Raw genomic sequence first — 18,243 nt, 5'->3', positions numbered from 1 at the left:
GACATTGTGGATGATACAAGAACGTAATCACTTATATCACTACCTAAATATGTACTCTAGATCCTCCATGTGATTAAGACATAAACATTCCAACACTAATTAGTACTTGTAATTTGAGTTTAGAGAATATGTTACTACCATAAATACAATTTATTATGAAAACTTGATATGGTGACATTCATTATCAAGTAAATAATTCCATCCCATTAATTTCAATGGTACCATCCTCCATTCAAGTAAATAGAACTATATCTTTTAGTCCTTGTAAATTTGAGGAGATTAGTTCAGTTTTTCATTAGACAAATCAAACAATTTAATCATTTTCATCGTTCTTATCATTGAACCTAGATGTAGGTGTTGCAAATACATTTATATGTATACTCAACAATAACCAAGTCTTGGTTTCAAAATTTAGATTTATAATCATATGCCAAACATCTTCGCTTGCTTGATCACTATCTATACTTGTGCATTCCAAACACGTATTAATAACAAGGATTAAGAAGTAATTGTGCAAGTGCTATTATATGCTTGGGTTCGATGTTTCTTATCATATGCACGATTAAGGACTAATAGGCATTCAGCTTGATGATGAAATTTAGGCCTGATAAGGTTCAAAACAACTCGGAAATTTGAGTTCAACCTCATTCGAAATATTAGTGGTAATCCCATTCCAGACTCTAGCTTGTCTTGCATGTTTCTTCCGGCACCATACATTGGCTTATTCTTCGTTTCTACATATAAGTGGTACAATGTGGAGCCACTCTCAGCATATAGCTTTGGACCCTATACATAACAAACCCATTATCAAAGATTTCGGCCAAAATAAATAATAACAGCAATAAAAAGTAAGAGGTAATCACAGCAATATTACATGTATAAAAGTACCAATATTACATACGCATATGATGCATATAGATGAGAGCTTTGCACACTAACCCTGGTTTTTTCATGTAAATTAAAATTTGATCCTTCAAATATAGAGTATGTACAATTTTGGTTCCTTAATTTTAAATGTTCTAATCCAGTTTTTTAAATTTAAAAAAAAAAAAATGTTCTTTTGTTTTTGGCAATTTCTTATTTGCAATTTTAATACCTTAAAATATATAATAATTATCTTATGCATCCGACATGTACATCATCTCTCTCACAACATATAAACCTGACATATTATTGAAATATAAATATTGTGAAATAGAAGACACATTTGTGATATGGCGAATGCATAAGTTAACTTTTCTAAAATATTTGGTTTAGTCTTGGTCCCTTAAATATAGAGTGACTTAGAACTACAAAAAAGAATAAGGAAATAAATCGTTACATTTGTAAAATGTGAGGGACTAAAATCGGACTCTTGGCCAATGCTTCCTAATTCCATGAAGAGATTTTTTTCCTTGTGATGCACCTAAAGCCCATTTTGGCCCATGGATTTCCAAAATTTCTGATCCAAGTTCACAATGAGCACCAAACTTTTAGGTCCAAGAAAGGTTAGCTTTCCACAAAAGTTAATATTCCAATAAATATTAGTTTCAAGTTGTATATACAATATAATGTGTTTATATATATATATATATATATAATGTAACTTTTTGTTAATGTTACACTCTTCCATATCATTTTTTAATTTACAAATATCTGATAAAATTGTTCCAAATTCCAAAATAAATATTGTTCATTCAAAACTTAGTTGCCATGTTCAAGAAACAAAGAGTTCAACTCACGTAGATAAGAAAATTCATGATGTCTTGGATTTACTTACATATGACATTGCGAAAGTGAGGCGACCAAATGACATTTCCATTATTGGAGGATTAATGTGAAGGCCAAAGAGCTTGGACTTGTTATCAATCATTAAATTGATGGTACAATTGTAGGTGAGTATCTTAGTTGTAACACCTGAGGCATCCACTCCTTCGCCTAGCACAAATTGGCTAATTCCTGCAATCTGCAACATGTATTTATTACACATAAGAAAGAAGTGAATATAAATTGGACCTTAACATATGCATGTCTCATTAAGTTAAGATTAGCTCTTTTTATTATTTTATTTCTTTTAAGTTAAAAAATAAATAAATAAAGACAGACATGTCAATAAAGAAAATTAAAAAAAGTATGATTTTGAATAAAATAAAATGAAGAAAAAGAATGCATATGACCAATTCTAACTAATTTGTTGAGAATCTCTAATTAACTCCAAATTTTGGAATAAAGACTTTGATGTTTTTATTACTATGTGTTGAATATTAGCTCTGATACCATGTTGAATATTAGCTTTGATACCATGTTAAATGGAGAATATTATCAAACGCAATGTGTTATACCATGTTGTGTATGTTAGAGTGGATGCGGAAGAGGAAGCATAGAATAGGAACATCAAGAACACGAGGGTTACATGGTTCAGCCTTGACGGCCTACATCCACGGAGGAATCCCTTAAGGGCTGCATCTTTATTGTGTAGGAGTGTAGTACAATAACCTGTGTTATAATGAACCTTAACATGAGTATATATAGGCGACTAAACCCTAGACTACTAGTACAAGTAGGACTAGGCTTGGGCCTATTACATTGGGCTAATATCTGTCTAATATATATCTCTAACACCCTCCCTCAAACTCAAGGCGGAAGCTCGATGAAAGTTTAAGGTTGGATAAGCATGAGAAGATCACTTGGAGATGCCTTGAAGAATGCCTTTGAAGAAACCACAATGAAGAATGTGCCAATTGACCAATTTTGGAGTTTCAAATGAAGAAACGGAGTCCAAAATCGGAATCTACGCAAAAAACTGAGCAAGATAGGCCCTTTCGAAAATTTTGACTTTTGGTCAAAGGTCAACGCAAAAAGTCAAAGTCAAAGAAAGTCAAAGTCAACGGTCAGAGCTCATTGGTCAGATCCGGGTGGTCCGGGTCGGGTCGGTCCGGGTCAACAGTCAGCAAGGTGACGTGGGCTGACGAGGCAACACTGCTGACGTGGCGAGTTGCGTGGCTGATGACATAATTAGGGCTGACGTGGATCTAGCTGACGTGGCATTTGCTGACGTCATACCGTGACGTCAGATGACATCAGCAGGACTGCTTCGGCGCGTGGAAGGCGCGTGTCAGCGTATACCGGCGCGTGGTGGCGAGACAGAAACCCTGGCGGCGCGTGTAAGCGCGTGTGACTTCAGATGAGGACCGGAATTTCAGGTTTCGTAGATCGGCGGACGAGGAGGCCGTAGGGGCGGCGCGTGTACTAAGAAGACGATCTGAAATTCAGGAATCTGAGGTGGCGCGTGGGAGAGTTTTGGAGCTGTTGGCGGCGCGTGGCGGCGCGTGTAGCTTCTTTTGGTGGCCGAATTCCTGGTTTTGGTCGCGGGAGGTCGTGGATCACGTCTGTGGTGTTGGTTTCATCAGGCGAGGCTTGGATTAGCATAGATCTGAGAAGTTGAGTCACGGCTTTGCTTGAGTTTGTAGACCTTGAACACAGCACTGAGCCACTGTGGCTGCAAGATGCCATGGAGTCTAGATTCAGCAGAGAAGCATGTGTGACTTTTGATGGTGATGTGCACATTAAAATCTTCTTTGCTTGTTAGAGATTTTGTTTGATGCCAAGAATGGAGTTTGGCTCTGATACCATGTTGAATATTAGCTCTGATACCATGTTAAATGGAGAATATTATCAAACGCAATGTGTTATACCATGTTGTGTATGTTAGAGTGGATGCGGAAGAGGAAGCATAGAATAAGAACATCAAGAACACGAGGGTTACGTGGTTCAGCCTTGACGGCCTACATCCACGGAGGAATCCCTTAAGGGCTACATCTTTATTGTGTAGGAGTGTAGTACAATAACCTGTGTTATAATGTACCCTAACATGAGTATATATAGGCGACTAAACCCTAGACTACTAGTACAAGTAGGACTAGGCTTGGGCCTATTACATTGGGCTAATATCTGTCTAATATATATCTCTAACACTATGTTTGACTTGTCTATTTATGTAAAACTTTTTAAATCGTCAACTTTCTCTCTCTTTTTTATTTTTATTATTATTTTATTTTACATAATGCTCAACTAGACAAATAAAGTAAATGGAAATGAACACCTTAGGCAAAGTAATGATCTTAGGCACATGGACTGCTTTGTGCTGTGGAACTTGAACATTTTTATGTTTCTCTTGGGGCTATTGCAACTTTAGTCAATTCAATCATTGGACTAGGCCAAACCTTTTTTTATTTTTTGGTCATGATTCTGGTCATACATCAATGTTTCAATTTCAACTGTACAGTCCACCTTTTCTCCACAAAAAGAAAAATGAAAAATGAAAAAGGCAGAGGCTAACTTTGGGCCAATCTGCAGCCTCAACCCTCAGAACAAGCTACCCATCCAGTCTAAAGTTTGGGTTCCTAAAAATTCCTTTATGAGCCTATACTTTTTTGTCTAACAATAATGAGACAAGTAATGTAGTATGGGCCTAACAATGTAGAGAATTCTGTACCTATAATTTCGGCCCTTGATAGGAGACATTTTGGGTCTTCCCAAGTCTTCTGTCCATTAGGTTAGCTCTTTACATTGACTAATGCTTTTTTTTTTTTTTTTGGTCTTCATATGGATGATTATATGTACACTGTTGCCTAAAGCTTTCTTGCATGTAACAAACGATATCAACCCATTACAAATCTTCTATCCCAGTTTTTACACTCCATTTTATATATACTTCATTAGTTACAATTTGTCCATATATTCCAACCAAAGTTTAAAATGAAAAAAATAAAAATAAAAAACAAATAAACAAACCAGACACATAATATACCACACTTTTTTATTTATTTTTGGTTTAGAAACAATATATCACAATTGATATAGCATAAAATGAAGGGAAAACATAAAGCAACTCAGTATCAACCAACCTAGTAAAATCAAGAAAATTCATAATAAAGAAAGAGCTAGAGCTAGTGTGTGACACACTCTTTGAATCGTGAAGCACAATTATTTTATATAGAAACAAAGTTTGTCTCCAAACTTATTCAGAGTTATTTTTTCCAACTCATTATATAGTGATTTATAAGTCTATTTATTATATTATTTAACCAAATCACATAACTACAAATAACGATCTCTTTAATCACTATAATCCTGGGTTCGAACAAAATAGGCCCAACATGTTTGGAGCTAAACTTTTTTAATTGCATTGCTTTTTTTTTTTTTTTTTTTTTTTTCATCAATCTCTATCTGCTTACATAAGCAATGTACCTTAATGTATTCATCCAAGGAAAAAAAAAAAAGAAAAAGTAGCATGTGGCAGTTATGCATATGCTCAAGGTCCCTTAAGTTGAAACTGTAAGAGGAGATCCGACAACCCATCCTTTAGTCAAATCGTTTCAATAATCTCAATAAAGTTTCATTCCCTTTGTCTATATAATATATATTTACTAAAAGTTTATTCCGACAATATACCTTTTTTTTTTAAAAAAGAAAATTAATAACCTAGGCATGCGTTTATCCAGCCAATAAACAAATAAATTAACTTAGGCATGCATGATGCATCTACTAGATTTTAAATTTAAAGCCTCATCATCTATTTTTTTTTTTCTTAAAAGAGAGGTTTTATTTTGAACTAGGTTGACTAAATTGTCTATTACAATCTATTTACCAAATCATAAAAATACAATAAATAATATAATCTCCTAAATATAGGGTTTGTGTTCATTCAGAAGAGCTCATTTTCATTAATAATAAATTTGGTTTAAAAAATAAACTACACAAAACTATGATAGAATAAGTTTAAAAAAAAAAGAATAAACTGTTTTTTTTTTTTTTAATAAAAAGCTTGACATTAATGATCCGTAAGAGAGAAAGATGTAGTACCTTGATGGATAACTTGGGTGGTGGTGGCTCTGTAGCAATGTAAAACACAAGCAATGCAATTCCCAAGCTCAGTATTGCCCTCCAACATATTTGCAAGCAAATCCACAGACATGAATCAGAATTACGATAAGTACAATACCTTCTCCAAAACCCTCTTCCTCTCCCATAATATAATTCTTTCTCATCATTCTCTTCCTCCTCCTCATCGTCATCAACCCTTCCATGATGATCAACAATGATCAAACGGTTCTCACAATTCTCATGAGTCCCGGCTGTCCCATTGCTTTGAACATCATAAGCAATAATACTATTATTCTTCTTTTCATGCAAGATTAGTGAGTTGTTTGATCCACGAGAGGAAGAGTAGCGTGAGAGAGTGAAACGTGAGGCTTCGATGCTGTGGTTTGGGTTTGTGGGGTTTGTGAGGAAGGTTTCTGAGCGAACTGGGGAGTGGAATGTGGATTCATCAATATTGTTGGTTCTAATGTCAGTGCTATTGGCATGGGAAATAGTGGAAGGGCTTTGGACATAGTAGGCACAAGGGTAGGAGTGAAACAGAGCTTCTTGGTCTTCAACACCATCCATTCTATTGTTAGACATTGAGAGAGAGAGAGACAGAGGGGATGATTTCTCTGACATGGGGAAGGGTCTTAATTAGTAGGGTTTATAAAGCTGATAAAGAGAGGTTGCTTTTTTGAGATAAAAAAATTAATATTTTTTTTTCATAAAAAATTTCTAAAAAATATTTAAACTAATGCTCTTAATACATTCGTTTACTTTTTCTCTTATATTAAAAATGGTATCGGTCGTGTGTAAATAATGTTGCGCCAATTACAATTTATTATATCAATAAGTTGTGAATGAAACTATGAAATTTGTTGTTCTTAGCATTTTACTTTGCGCTAAAATCTCTAAGGAATTCTCTTTGTAAACTTTTAGTACTAGCTAGTACTAATTAATAAAGAGTTTTTATTACAAAGAACAAATAATTCTCATTTCTCATTAAAAGAATATCATTAGTATGTGCCACTATTGTAGGAGAAAAATAGACTATAAACTACAAACTGTAAAGTATATATGTTCCAAAAGTGATGATATGAGAGCATGGTTATTGACTTATTGTGTGGGGGGAAAAACATGGGGATGATGATAACTAAATAGGGTAGGTGTATCCTTTACTAGTAAATGACGAAAATAGTTTTCTCCTTTCATTTTAGGAAAAAATGTTTTCAATTAATCACTGAAATTCATTAGAATTACCAATTTATGGGTTTAGGACATATATGTTTAGTTTAAGTCATTTGGGTTGGTTCAATAAGGTTTAACCAGCTAGGTGAAATTGATGGACCAATTAAATATTATAAAGATGTTCGAATCGTTTTTTATTGTTTATAACAAATAAATATTTAATAATAAATAATAATAATAATAATAATAATAAGAATTGAGGATAAGAACCTAAGTCTAGGTTCTTACAAATCCTTTTTATCAAAAAAAGAAAAAAAGAAAAGAAAAAAGAGGTTCTTACAAATCCAAGTACTCCTAATTTATAATTCAACTTAATGATGCAATCTTTATTATATGGTAAACCTTGTTTGACATTGTTATCATTATTAATAATAATGACCAAAAAATTATGATATTTTCCCTATTCTTTTGGAAAACAAAAATCGCACCTCCAAAGTCACTTTAGTTTAGAGTGTGGCCAAGCCATACAAAAATTATATCCGATAATTAAGGGAGAGCCACTTCCCTAGAAACTAGCATATGCTTTTACACCGAATTGTCTCTCTTTTTGGACATCTTAGGAATCATAGCAAAGTCCTCATTAAAAAAAATATATATTAAAAAAATAAAATAAAATCCTCACAAAAAAAGAAAAAGAAAAAAAGAAGGAATCATAGCAAAATAAGCACGCTTTAGCAATTCTTTTCCCTAATTTAGTCTCTTCTCAATTTTAAAGTCATCTTGCCCAAAAAGGTTCATTGATATATAATGAGTGTACTAATTAAAATATTACCAAAATAAGAGTACTAATTAATTCTTAAAATGCCCCCAAATATGGATCATATCAACTTATCTTACAAGAATGGTTTGTTATAGCTAATTTGTATAATTAGGTTTCCATGGTATTTGATGCGCTTGAGATCAAATTGCACATGCACGATTGAGTTCCTTTATTATTATAACTTTTAAATCCTCATTTATTTAAGAAAATAAATAAAGTAAAAAAATTTAAATGTGAACAAATCAATGACATGCTTACATTGTTTGTTAATTAGATTGGGCAAGACTTGGATATCCAGTGTTCTTGTATATTAGATCCATTCAAATGTGAACATGTGACAAGTATAACTGTATGTATCCTAACGAGCTCAATGCATAGAAACTCTCGATTCAAGCTATTTCTAATGAGATTTCTATGTAGTTTCAATGTACACTCACATGGATCTTTACATGTGGGCCTTAGTTTAGCTGTATCAAATAAAAATGTGCCATTTAATACTTGATGATCATCAAGAGAAAGAGACAGAGAGAATTAATGAGCAGTATAAATGCAATTTGGGTTTGAATATTGCTTGCTTTTGAAGAGTGGTGATGGATTGAAATACAAGGGTGAGTGACCATACGTGGTCATGATTAAAGGCAATAATGTGAACATGAGGAAATAATCTAATCTAATGGGAATGTATTGCTTTAGCTTTTATGCCAAGAGACATCATGAATTGCACTTCTCACTTCCATCATCACCGAATACTTTCTTAGGGAGACCCGGATCTTGCATTAGCATAGCTAGGGACCTGTTGTAATTTATTTTCCACTCCTTAGCATGGGGTCCTTAGACTGATCACTGAAAAGTTAACTTGCTACACATGCATTACAGTGCAAAGACTTTTCACTGGAATTCCAAATTTCAGCCTGAGAAATTTAAGGTTGCATACTTTTTTCTTTAATAAATATAACTTTATTATGACAAAGAAACTATAGAGGGTCCGAGCACATCCTAACTTTAGGGACAAAAACTTGAGAAGGAAGAAAAGAGATAAAAATGAAAATGGATTCATCTCAAATACAAAAGGCGGCCCAATGGGCTAGATTGTGTGTAAAAGAGTGAAAAGTGGGAGATGCGAGATGGGAGATGGGCTTCACAAATATTATATATTGTGTTTCAAATAACTGTGCAAATCTCACTACTTATATAGGCAAATTATAAACCAATTTTAGATACGCGTATTAAAGTTGATGCAGAACGGACAATACAAATTTTCCTTGAACATAGAGATTGCTAAAGTTAACACATAAAAAGTTTAATACATAAAAAAAAAATACTAGTAAAAATCATCAGAGTCATCAACAGAATTGCGTGGTATTTGGTGACATGAAGGGAATCATTGTGAACATCAAAACTCATTACCTTGTGAACATTACCTATATAGTTTTTCAAGAAAATATCTTCAGGTAGGCCTTTGATTTGTAATTTTTTGATCAATTTTGCCAATTTTGGCAATTTTTCCTCTTTCTAACTTAATTTCATGCTTTACGCAAATTATGACATTTTAGAGTCTTCTAGCTGTCCTAAGAATAGTTTAGGATTTCCTAAGGGTCTCCTAGTAGCCTTGTGGTTTCTTTTCCTAATTCGAATGTATTTTAACTTTCAAGGCAATTCAATTTCATCAATAAAAATCCCAAAGAGTTTTTTTCCTTTCTTTTCTAGTAGATTTCGGAATACTCCTAATAGATTCAAGTAACCCTTGTGGATTTAAGGGTTATCATCTTGAAGCACACTTGTTCTTTTTCATGTGGCTTTCTGCTTGCATAAAAAAAAAATAATAATAATAATAAAATAAAATCTTAGTGCTTGTTTGGAAGAGTTTATGTCTATTGATTTATTAAGCTTAAAATTAATTGGACAAAAATACAATTTCACTTTAAAATAAGGTTTTTAAAATTTGTGCGTAAACCAAATAAATTTTTTTTTTTAGAAGGATCCAAAGAACCTGAATAATTTGAAAATATGTTATGAGAAGCAGATACTTAATACAATGAAGACTATTCCCTCCAATTATATTTTCCAACTCCCTAGCATTTTTAACTGAATGTGTGACACATGACATTTATTTTGATTTTTAAATATTACATGTCTTATATCTAAATAAAAATTAAAAAGAATTTGAAAATTCAATGTGGATGGATCCAATCCAAATACAAAGGGCTTGGAACCGACATCTCTAATATAAATCACAAAAGACTACCATTAATTTTATATTTTAATTGATTTAACCAAAAAAATAAACATAGTTTAATGGTATTCTCCCTCTTTTAAAATGGTAACATGAGGTTACTTTATTCTTCATCCAAAAAAATAAGAAAAGGCCACATACTAAAGAACAAAAACATCAATCTTTTGCATATTTTATAATATTGGATTCTATAATTTACATGACAAAAGAGAAAGGACAAAAAAAATTTGTTAATTAACGGAATAACAAAGGTAGCATACTTTAACAGCTAAAGCACAACCAAAAAGTGAAATGAAAAATTAAAGTAATAGATTCACGAGATAATTGCTGAGACTTCTTTCACAGTTTTTTTTTTTTTTTAAATACTATAAATTTCTATTGTAACTTTTTCTTTTTTGGTAAACAAAAAATATGAGCTAGCTAAGCTATGTCAACTCCCGAGTAGGGCACTCAGATTAAAGCTCATCATTTTTTGATGCAACCAATCCTTATGGATGCCCACCAACGAAGGACTGTTGACAATGGAATTGATATCTAGGTGGGGTAAATGAAGTGTCCGAGCCTTACCAATTGAACCATCCCCCATTGACAACTTCTATCATAACTTACTACTTTAATATTAGCAAAAGAAATGTTATAAAATAAATAAATAAATGCATTTTATGAAAATTTTATATCTCTAAACTATACAGAAAAATATATACAAAAATTGGTACTGACTAAACTTGAAAATTTTGTTAAACTATAGTTTGGTAAAAAAGAAAAGCCTGTACAGCTAAAAATTAAACTCATACTATACTAAATAATTAATGTGGATATGATATATATATACATATGTGTCAAAAGTTTTAACTATTATTGCATAAGATATTAAATTTGTATCCTTTCCTTTTTATTTCCAATTATTATTTATGTAACTTTGAGGAAGAACCCTAAGAATGTTGACTTAAAAAATATAGATAAATATATTTATGATGAACGTTCATCACACAGCGTCGCTTTGGCCGAGTGGTTAAGGCGTGTGCCTGCTAAGTACATGGGGTTTCCCCGCGAGAGTTCGAATCTCTCAGGCGACGCTTTCCAATCTTTTTTTTCTTTTTTTTCCTTTTTATGGTGTATTTATTAAAACTGTTGCTTTATGTAAGTCAATTTACTCTACCTTTTACAACAACGAAAATTTAAATTTTCCTTGCACATTATTCAAACCCATATTATTTCTACAAACTAACATTTAAAATATATATATATAAAACTCTAATAAAAATATTCCAATTTTTTTGTTTTTTTCTTTTTTATAGTCTATTTATTAAAACTGTTGCTTTATAAGTCAATTTACTCCACCATTTACAATAAAGAAAATTAAAAATTTCCATGAACATTATTCAAACCCAAATGATTTCTACCAAACTAGCATTTAAAAAGTATATATATAACTCTAACAGAAATGGATTAGAAAACATTTAACTTCAAGTTTAAGGTACATCCAAAGTCAAAAGACCTTAGCTTGATGTTCTACCAGTCACCAAGGACATTTATGGACTCCCCAGTCCTCACATATTTATCGTGTGTTTATTAAAACTGTAGGTGAAATCAACCAATTTACTCTATTTTTACATATGACAAAGAAAATTAAAATTTCCATGCACATTTAAACCATGCATATAATTTCCAAAAACTTTACAACTAAGCCTGAAAAAAATTGGGTTGGCAAAATTTCTAACTTCAAATTTAAGGTAAATCCAATAAAGTCATAGACCTTAATTAGCTTGATGTTCAATCACTAAGGACATTCATGGGGTCCTCAATACCCTTACACTGATACTGATATGGACAAACATGAATATTGTAGTAGCTATGATGCTTGAAAGATCATTTGTCAAAAGATGCTGTTATCTTTTTCCTCTAGTTGGTACCTAATGACTTAGTGGAACCATATATTTTGTCCAGAAGTTGCACGCGTGATTCACATTAAAAGAAAAGTCATGAACATAAGAAGTAAAAGAAAGAAATGATACAAGCAAATCCTAATTTTTGTTGGAATCTTAGTTATTAGATGAAAATGATAGGTAAACAGTGGTCTACTAACTAAGTCAATGTTGAATCATGAATGATGCAGTTTTTAGGAGATTATTAGTCTCAGTGCATGCAGGACTTAGAGTGACTGGATGTCCGCAGGTTTAAGTCATGTTTCTCTCAGCTTCTACTCTGAAGTTTGTCGGCATATATGTTTAAATGTCCAGATGCAAGTCTTCGAACTTGATTAGTTTGTTGAGAGTCTATAACTAATGGTGTCTTTTTTTAACTATGTTTGAATGTATTCAGTGTTGGGTGATGAGTACTGGTGACCATTTTGAAGAGGTTGGTGCAGAAGAAAATTCTCTCAGATTGATCCTCTTTTGTTGATGTATCCACGCAAGATGGTCAATCAACATGTCACTTCAGAAGTTGAATTGGATGCATGCATGAAGACCTTAGATATTAACCAGTTGCTTACTGAACAGCTGAGGGCTGCGAAATCTTTGTTAGTTATGGACTTTTGCTGCAGAGTGTTCACGTTTCTTGTTTCGCTACTAAGCATTTCATCTGGAAGTGATAAGCATTAGTGTGGACGGGTGAAAAGGCCTCACATAAGCCAATTATTGTCCTAATGTCACATTCAATATATATATGTATATATATATATATTTTAAGGAAGATGTCATATTCAATGTTAAATAATCAAATTATGCATAGGCGTCGGCGGCAGCTCTAAAATTTATTTTCTTCGTGGTTAGTAAAAAGTCGAATTTTAGGTAAGAGATAAATCTTACCATCAGGATGAGATTCTGATGCCTGAAGAGGTCTAGTCTTCTTATTATAAATTTGTCTATAGTACTAGTAAGAGAATAAATGATAAATAGTAATTTCATTTGACATATTCTTTCTTAATACAATGAACATACTAATTATTGTTACTAAAATTAAATCTTGGAAATTATCTCTTGTTTCTAAATACATTACACATATTAATTATTGTTGTTAAGTGAACTTTAATTATTACTGCTAAGAATACATTTATCTATTAGTTTATGTCTACACTGTTTTACAATTTTTTATTTTACAATTCAACTCAACTTTGACAACTATTTTTCTTTATAATTGTATTAAGAAAAATGTTTGTTGTGTTAACATTTGTTTTTGTTTTTACTCAATCACTCTTCTGTCCCACGCGCCTTATCTAATATTTTTATTTTTAGAATCATATATTGTTTAATTATATTTTATTGTTAACATTTGCTTCTTACTGATTAACTAGCCCACGCACCCAGTTCCCCCTCAACAAATAACAAATTAAAAGCACATTCAGATTCAACCAATCCACTCACAAATTTAGTCAAAAGTTTAAATTAATTGAGATGTGCCACATGGGGATGACAATTTTGTCCCGTCGCGCTTGACCCGCCCCTCCCCACATCATCTCGCGCTAGTTTTTCCCACCCCGCAAAGGTGGGAGGGGCGAAGATGGAGCGAGATTTTAGTCCTGCACCACGGAGCAGGACGGGGATGGGTTAAATTTTTTAGACCATCCCCGCATTACCCCGTGTTGATAAGGGTTAAATTGTAAAATTTTCATGCTCTAAAGCTCTACTATTTAAACAAACATATTATTAGCTTATTTTATTCTATCTAATGTGGTTATCTGCCTCTCTTTTTTCTCTAGCAATATTGGAAATAAGGTACCAATTTTAACGTTTTCTTTTATCTTTATTAGAAACAAATTTATATACTATTGAATCATTGATTTTGTACCATGAGATTTTTGTTTTTATTATGATATTGTCTTGTTAAACACTTGGATGACATGTCTAGTTTTTGCTAAAAATTAGTTTGATTTGATGGAATAGATTCATTTGTAATTTCAAGTATAATTTTATTAATGAAACAAGTTTTATTTTTAAAAAAAAAAAAATTGTAATAGTCATGGGCAAATCAACAAGATGTAGAGTTCTATGGGGTGTAGGGATGGCAATGGGGCAAGGCGGGGCTAAAGGATGGGATCTTCGTCTCTGTTCCACATGATTTTGTTTTGCTCCAGCCCCGCCCCGCCCAGCCCTGCCCCGCATGACTGGGAAAACTTTCTCACCCCATCCTTGGCCCTTGGGGCTCCGCGAAGCCCTGTCACACCCTGTAAAACTCTACTTTTTGTTAATTTGCCCTACAACTAGTACAATTTTTTTAATGAAACTTATTTAATTAAAAAAAATATACTTGAAATTACAACTAAATTTATCTCATCAAATCAAATAAATTTTTAGAAAAAATTGAATAATATATCCAAGCGTTTAACAAGACAATCATAAAAAATAATAATAATAATAATAATAATAATAATAAAATTTCATAGTAAAACATATAACAAAATAAAGGCAGAGAACCATATTGGGTAGAATAAAATAAGCTAACATTGATATGTTTGTTTAAATAGTGGGCTTTTAGGGTATAAAAAATTTACAATTATAATCCTTAGCAATGTGAGGTGAGGCGAGGCAAGGCAGAGACAGGGAGGGGCGAGGCTAAAATGTCTAAACCCATCATCATCCCGCCCCATGGTGTGGAGCTAAAATCTTACCCCATCTCCGCCCTACCACCTTTGTGGGGCAGGGGAAACCCGCGCAGGGCGAAGTAAGGAGAGGCGGGTTAAGCGAGGCAGGACAAAATTGTCATCCCTAATAGGGTGGGGCATAGATAGAACAAAACAAAACCATACGGGGTGGGAGCGAAGACCCCATCCTTTGGCCCTGCCCTGCCTCATTGTCATCCCTAGTTTCACATCCACAATATACTTTTACAACATATCCTAGGTGGTAAGTTATTACTGATTCTAATTTGAAAATTTTAAACCACCTTTGCAGGGTGAGGAAAACCCACGCGGGGTGAAACAAGGAAGGGCATGTTAAGCGGGGAGAGGCAAAATTGTTATCCCTAATGGGGTGGGGTGGAGATAGGACAAAACAAAACCACACGAGGTGGGAGTGAAGATCCCATCCTTTGGCCCTGCTCCGCCCCATTGCCATCCGTAGTTCCACATCTACAATACTTTCACAACATATCATAAGTGGTAAGTTGTTATTGATTCTAATTTAAAAATTTTAAACAACAACCAAACTTACTCTTTTGCCCAATAATAACAGTTAGTAATAATCTATCACTTAAGATTTATTGTGAAATGTTATGTACATAATATTTCTCAATTGATTAAAACTTTATTTGCAAGAATAGGTTGTTAAGAAGAGCATATTCATGTTTTTGTGTTATTGTGTTAGGGGTAAAATAAAAATAAAAAATAAAATAAAATAAAATAAAAACAACAATATTGTATATAAAAATAAATAAATAAAAAATTGTCAGCTCAGAGAGTTCATTGAACCCCTTAGACTAGAGATGCCGCCACCCCTGATAGCTGTCTTTGATAATTCGAACATAAAACGATCTGCGTAGATATCGTGGAATACTTAAACAAATAAGAGACGACAATTTAATCATTTAAATATTAGTAAAATAGCATGTATATATATAAAACAATAGAAGTTCCCGTTATGCTTCTTATTGACATGATCGTTTACATTATTGAGGTTACATTTTTTCTTTCACTTTCTGCCACTAATAACGACTTCTAGGCCCAAATTATTTCCTTTTGTACACCAAGACAACTTAACAACTAATCTTTATTCCCTGTCTACTTCTATATGTCTATTCACATTTCTCTTCATTGGAACTATGATTATAGCACCAACTGTTAGTGCAGATCAACCAAAGTGCCTCACAAGGAAATTGAGATACATAAAAGAAACATCTCAGATCACCATCCTATAATCTTAATACATTGCAAATTTATTGCAGACACCTATCTAAGACCACGGGAGCATTGGTGTATACATTGTTTTTTCTAAGGGCTAAGAGAAACAACAGGTACTTATGAAACAAAAAGAACAAAGCAAGCCAAATGGGTTTATGTATGATTTGATGACTTTGGAAGAAATAATATTTGGCCAAAAATTTCCTATGGTATGGCTTTGGATAGTTTATGAGAGTGAGAGGAAGGATCCAAAGGTGGGATTTTATTCAACAGGGAAATCAAGGAATGGAAAGGAGGATAAGTCTTGCATTAATCCTTCAAAATCCCACTCCCCCATCTTTAAGTTTTCTCCTTGTCCATGATTTCCAAACCCAAACATATTTTCCACTTTAAAGCTCTCACTAGTATTGTTGAAGCAACCATTATTATTGAAGTGGTTGTTAGTGCTTTTCATATCCACCATTGCATTATTCTCTTCAATGCTTCTACTCTCTAGTGGAGGAAGTGAGAGGTCCCTTTCTAACCCCATAATATTAGGCCCTAAGATCCCATAATCACCATAAAATCCATCACCCTTACCAACTTGTGGTGTTAAGCTTGTCGGCACGTTGAACAACCCGGCTGCACCCGTCATGTCATAGCAGTTATCGAGCATGGAAAATGGATCTAAATGGCCGCCTGCTGTGACCAAAGTTTGCATGGAGTTTGATGATGAGGAAAATGTGTCCATGCACATATTCATAATGTCGTGTTCATTCAAGGGTGTGACACCTATGACATCTCTAGGCTCTGAAGAATCACTGTCATTTGTTGAGGTTGAGAAAGTGTTATTTTTGAACCTTTTCTTCAATGTGGAATTCCAAAAATTCTTAATTTCATTGTCGGTCCTTCCAGGAAGACGTGCTGCAATCTGAGACCACCTGAAAATATTTGTAAAAAGAAAGAGAAATTAATTAATGGTTGAGAAAATTAATCAACACTATTTCAGCCAGATGCACCTAGAATTTAAAACTGCATGACTTATATATGGATGGTCAACTGCATAAGGTACAACTGAAAGGGACATTCCAAGCCAAAAAAACAAAAAACTATATACGAAGTATGATATGATTAGAATATTAATGTCAAGGTCTAAACTCACATCGACTTTATTGTAAGTTAAATAAGATTATTGTGTTTACCAAATCAAATTATTAAGGTGGAACTTCTGGGCAAGTATTGGTCATGCCTCAAAAGCATGCATGCTGCTAGCTGGAGACTTAATTAGGCTCAAAACTCAGCCCTATAATAACAATAATTTTTAAGAGAGAGAGAGAGAGAGTCCCAGATTTAATAGTACATGCAAACAAGTATTTGTTAAATCTGACTCAGAATTTAGAAAGGAAAAAGAGGATCAATTTTCGCTATATATATATATATATATATATATCACTTGGAATTAATAACTAGACTTTTCAAAGTATGTTTCTTGTGTTTTTTATTATAAGTGGCTCGTTTGTGTGTGTGTGTGAATATCTGAACCTAAAATCTACCATATACAGCCACCACTCTTTATCACAAACCAAAATTCAAGAGTAAGCGAGTAGTTTCTCAAGGGCAAAGTGCAAGTGCTTTGAACAGTATGCTTTTAAAGTGGATAATATAAGTTCATTTGAACACTGTGTGTGTATGGAACTGTCAGAGATGAACTGCATGAGATTTATGAACAATATTGCATTCAACTATTTGCCATAGTCAACGTTTTTTCTTTAGTTATTGTTTTGCTAAACACTATAGTAAGGTTGATCAGAACCAGGAAGATTTGCAATGTCAAAAAATGATTTTTTTTTTTTTTTCTTTAGCTCTTGATTGGCCTCATGTCTCTCAGTCATACTCTACTAACATATATGAATTGATAAACATTCACCATCTGTGATAGCTGATAATTAAACATTCATATACATTGTTGGGAAACTGTTAAACATTCCGTACAAATAACCAAGCTCTTAAAAATGCACAGTGTAAATTGGGTATAGTTTAGGGTTGTAAAGTATAATTTTATCCTCTAAAAGTGGTTGTCCACTGGTCGGGTTTGTGCCCGACCCGGACTCAATCTGAAATTTTCAGTGGATAAAAACAAAACCTGAAACTGACCTAGAATTCTTGTCGGGTCGACCAATTCAAGTCTTATCAAGTTTCGAGTTTTGTCGCTGGAGCGATACCTGGCCAGATCTGGTCTGATCAATCGATATTTGGCCGATATCCGGTTGGATTTGTCGAGATCTCGTCGGATCTAGTTCGGATCTTGACGGGATCTTGACAGATCTAAGGATAAGAGAGATA

At 33.3% G+C, this 18,243-nt stretch overlaps 2 protein-coding genes and 1 non-coding gene across 3 annotated transcripts; 1 reads left to right on the top strand and 2 right to left on the bottom strand.

Moving 5' to 3' along the window:
* Positions 1–307: 307 nt before the first annotated feature.
* Positions 308–6,505, bottom strand: LOC112038750 (uncharacterized). Its single transcript, XM_024071593.2, has 3 exons — positions 5,845–6,505; positions 1,760–1,945; positions 308–786 (listed from the first exon to the last, which is right to left on the bottom strand). Exons 1-3 carry the CDS (start codon positions 6,481–6,483, stop codon positions 499–501), a joined length of 1,113 nt encoding a protein of 370 aa, XP_023927361.2. The 5' UTR covers positions 6,484–6,505; the 3' UTR covers positions 308–498.
* A 4,574-nt stretch (positions 6,506–11,079) lies between these two features.
* On the top strand, positions 11,080–11,161 carry TRNAS-GCU (transfer RNA serine (anticodon GCU)). The gene has a single exon. It is a non-coding gene; the product is annotated as a tRNA-Ser (tRNA).
* Positions 11,162–15,637: 4,476 nt separating this feature from the next.
* On the bottom strand, positions 15,638–16,858 carry LOC112038777 (transcription factor MYB83; the record flags this gene model as incomplete). Its single annotated transcript, XM_024071627.2, has 1 exon — positions 15,638–16,858. A coding segment is annotated over one exon (675 nt), but the record flags the coding sequence as incomplete, so codon positions are not given.
* Between the last annotated feature and the right edge of the window lie 1,385 nt (positions 16,859–18,243).

This window comes from Quercus suber, unplaced genomic scaffold (assembly GCF_002906115.3).
Source record: "Quercus suber isolate HL8 unplaced genomic scaffold, Cork oak 2.0 scaffold_737, whole genome shotgun sequence".
Classification (NCBI taxonomy): domain Eukaryota; kingdom Viridiplantae; phylum Streptophyta; class Magnoliopsida; order Fagales; family Fagaceae; genus Quercus; species Quercus suber.
The sequence above is the reverse complement of the archived record's forward strand: the minus strand, read 5'-3'. Positions and strand labels throughout refer to the sequence as shown.

Excerpts from the sequence above, each read along its gene's own strand:
- LOC112038750 (XM_024071593.2), bottom strand. The coding sequence starts at position 6,483 with ATGTCAGAGAAATCATCCCCTCTGTCTCTCTCTCTCTCAATGTCTAAC. Across the intron at positions 1,946-5,844 it reads CACCCAAGTTATCCATCAAG|ATTGCAGGAATTAGCCAATT; the intron begins GTACTACATCTT and ends TACATGTTGCAG. Across the intron at positions 787-1,759 it reads TCACTTTCGCAATGTCATAT|GGTCCAAAGCTATATGCTGA; the intron begins GTAAGTAAATCC and ends TGTTATGTATAG.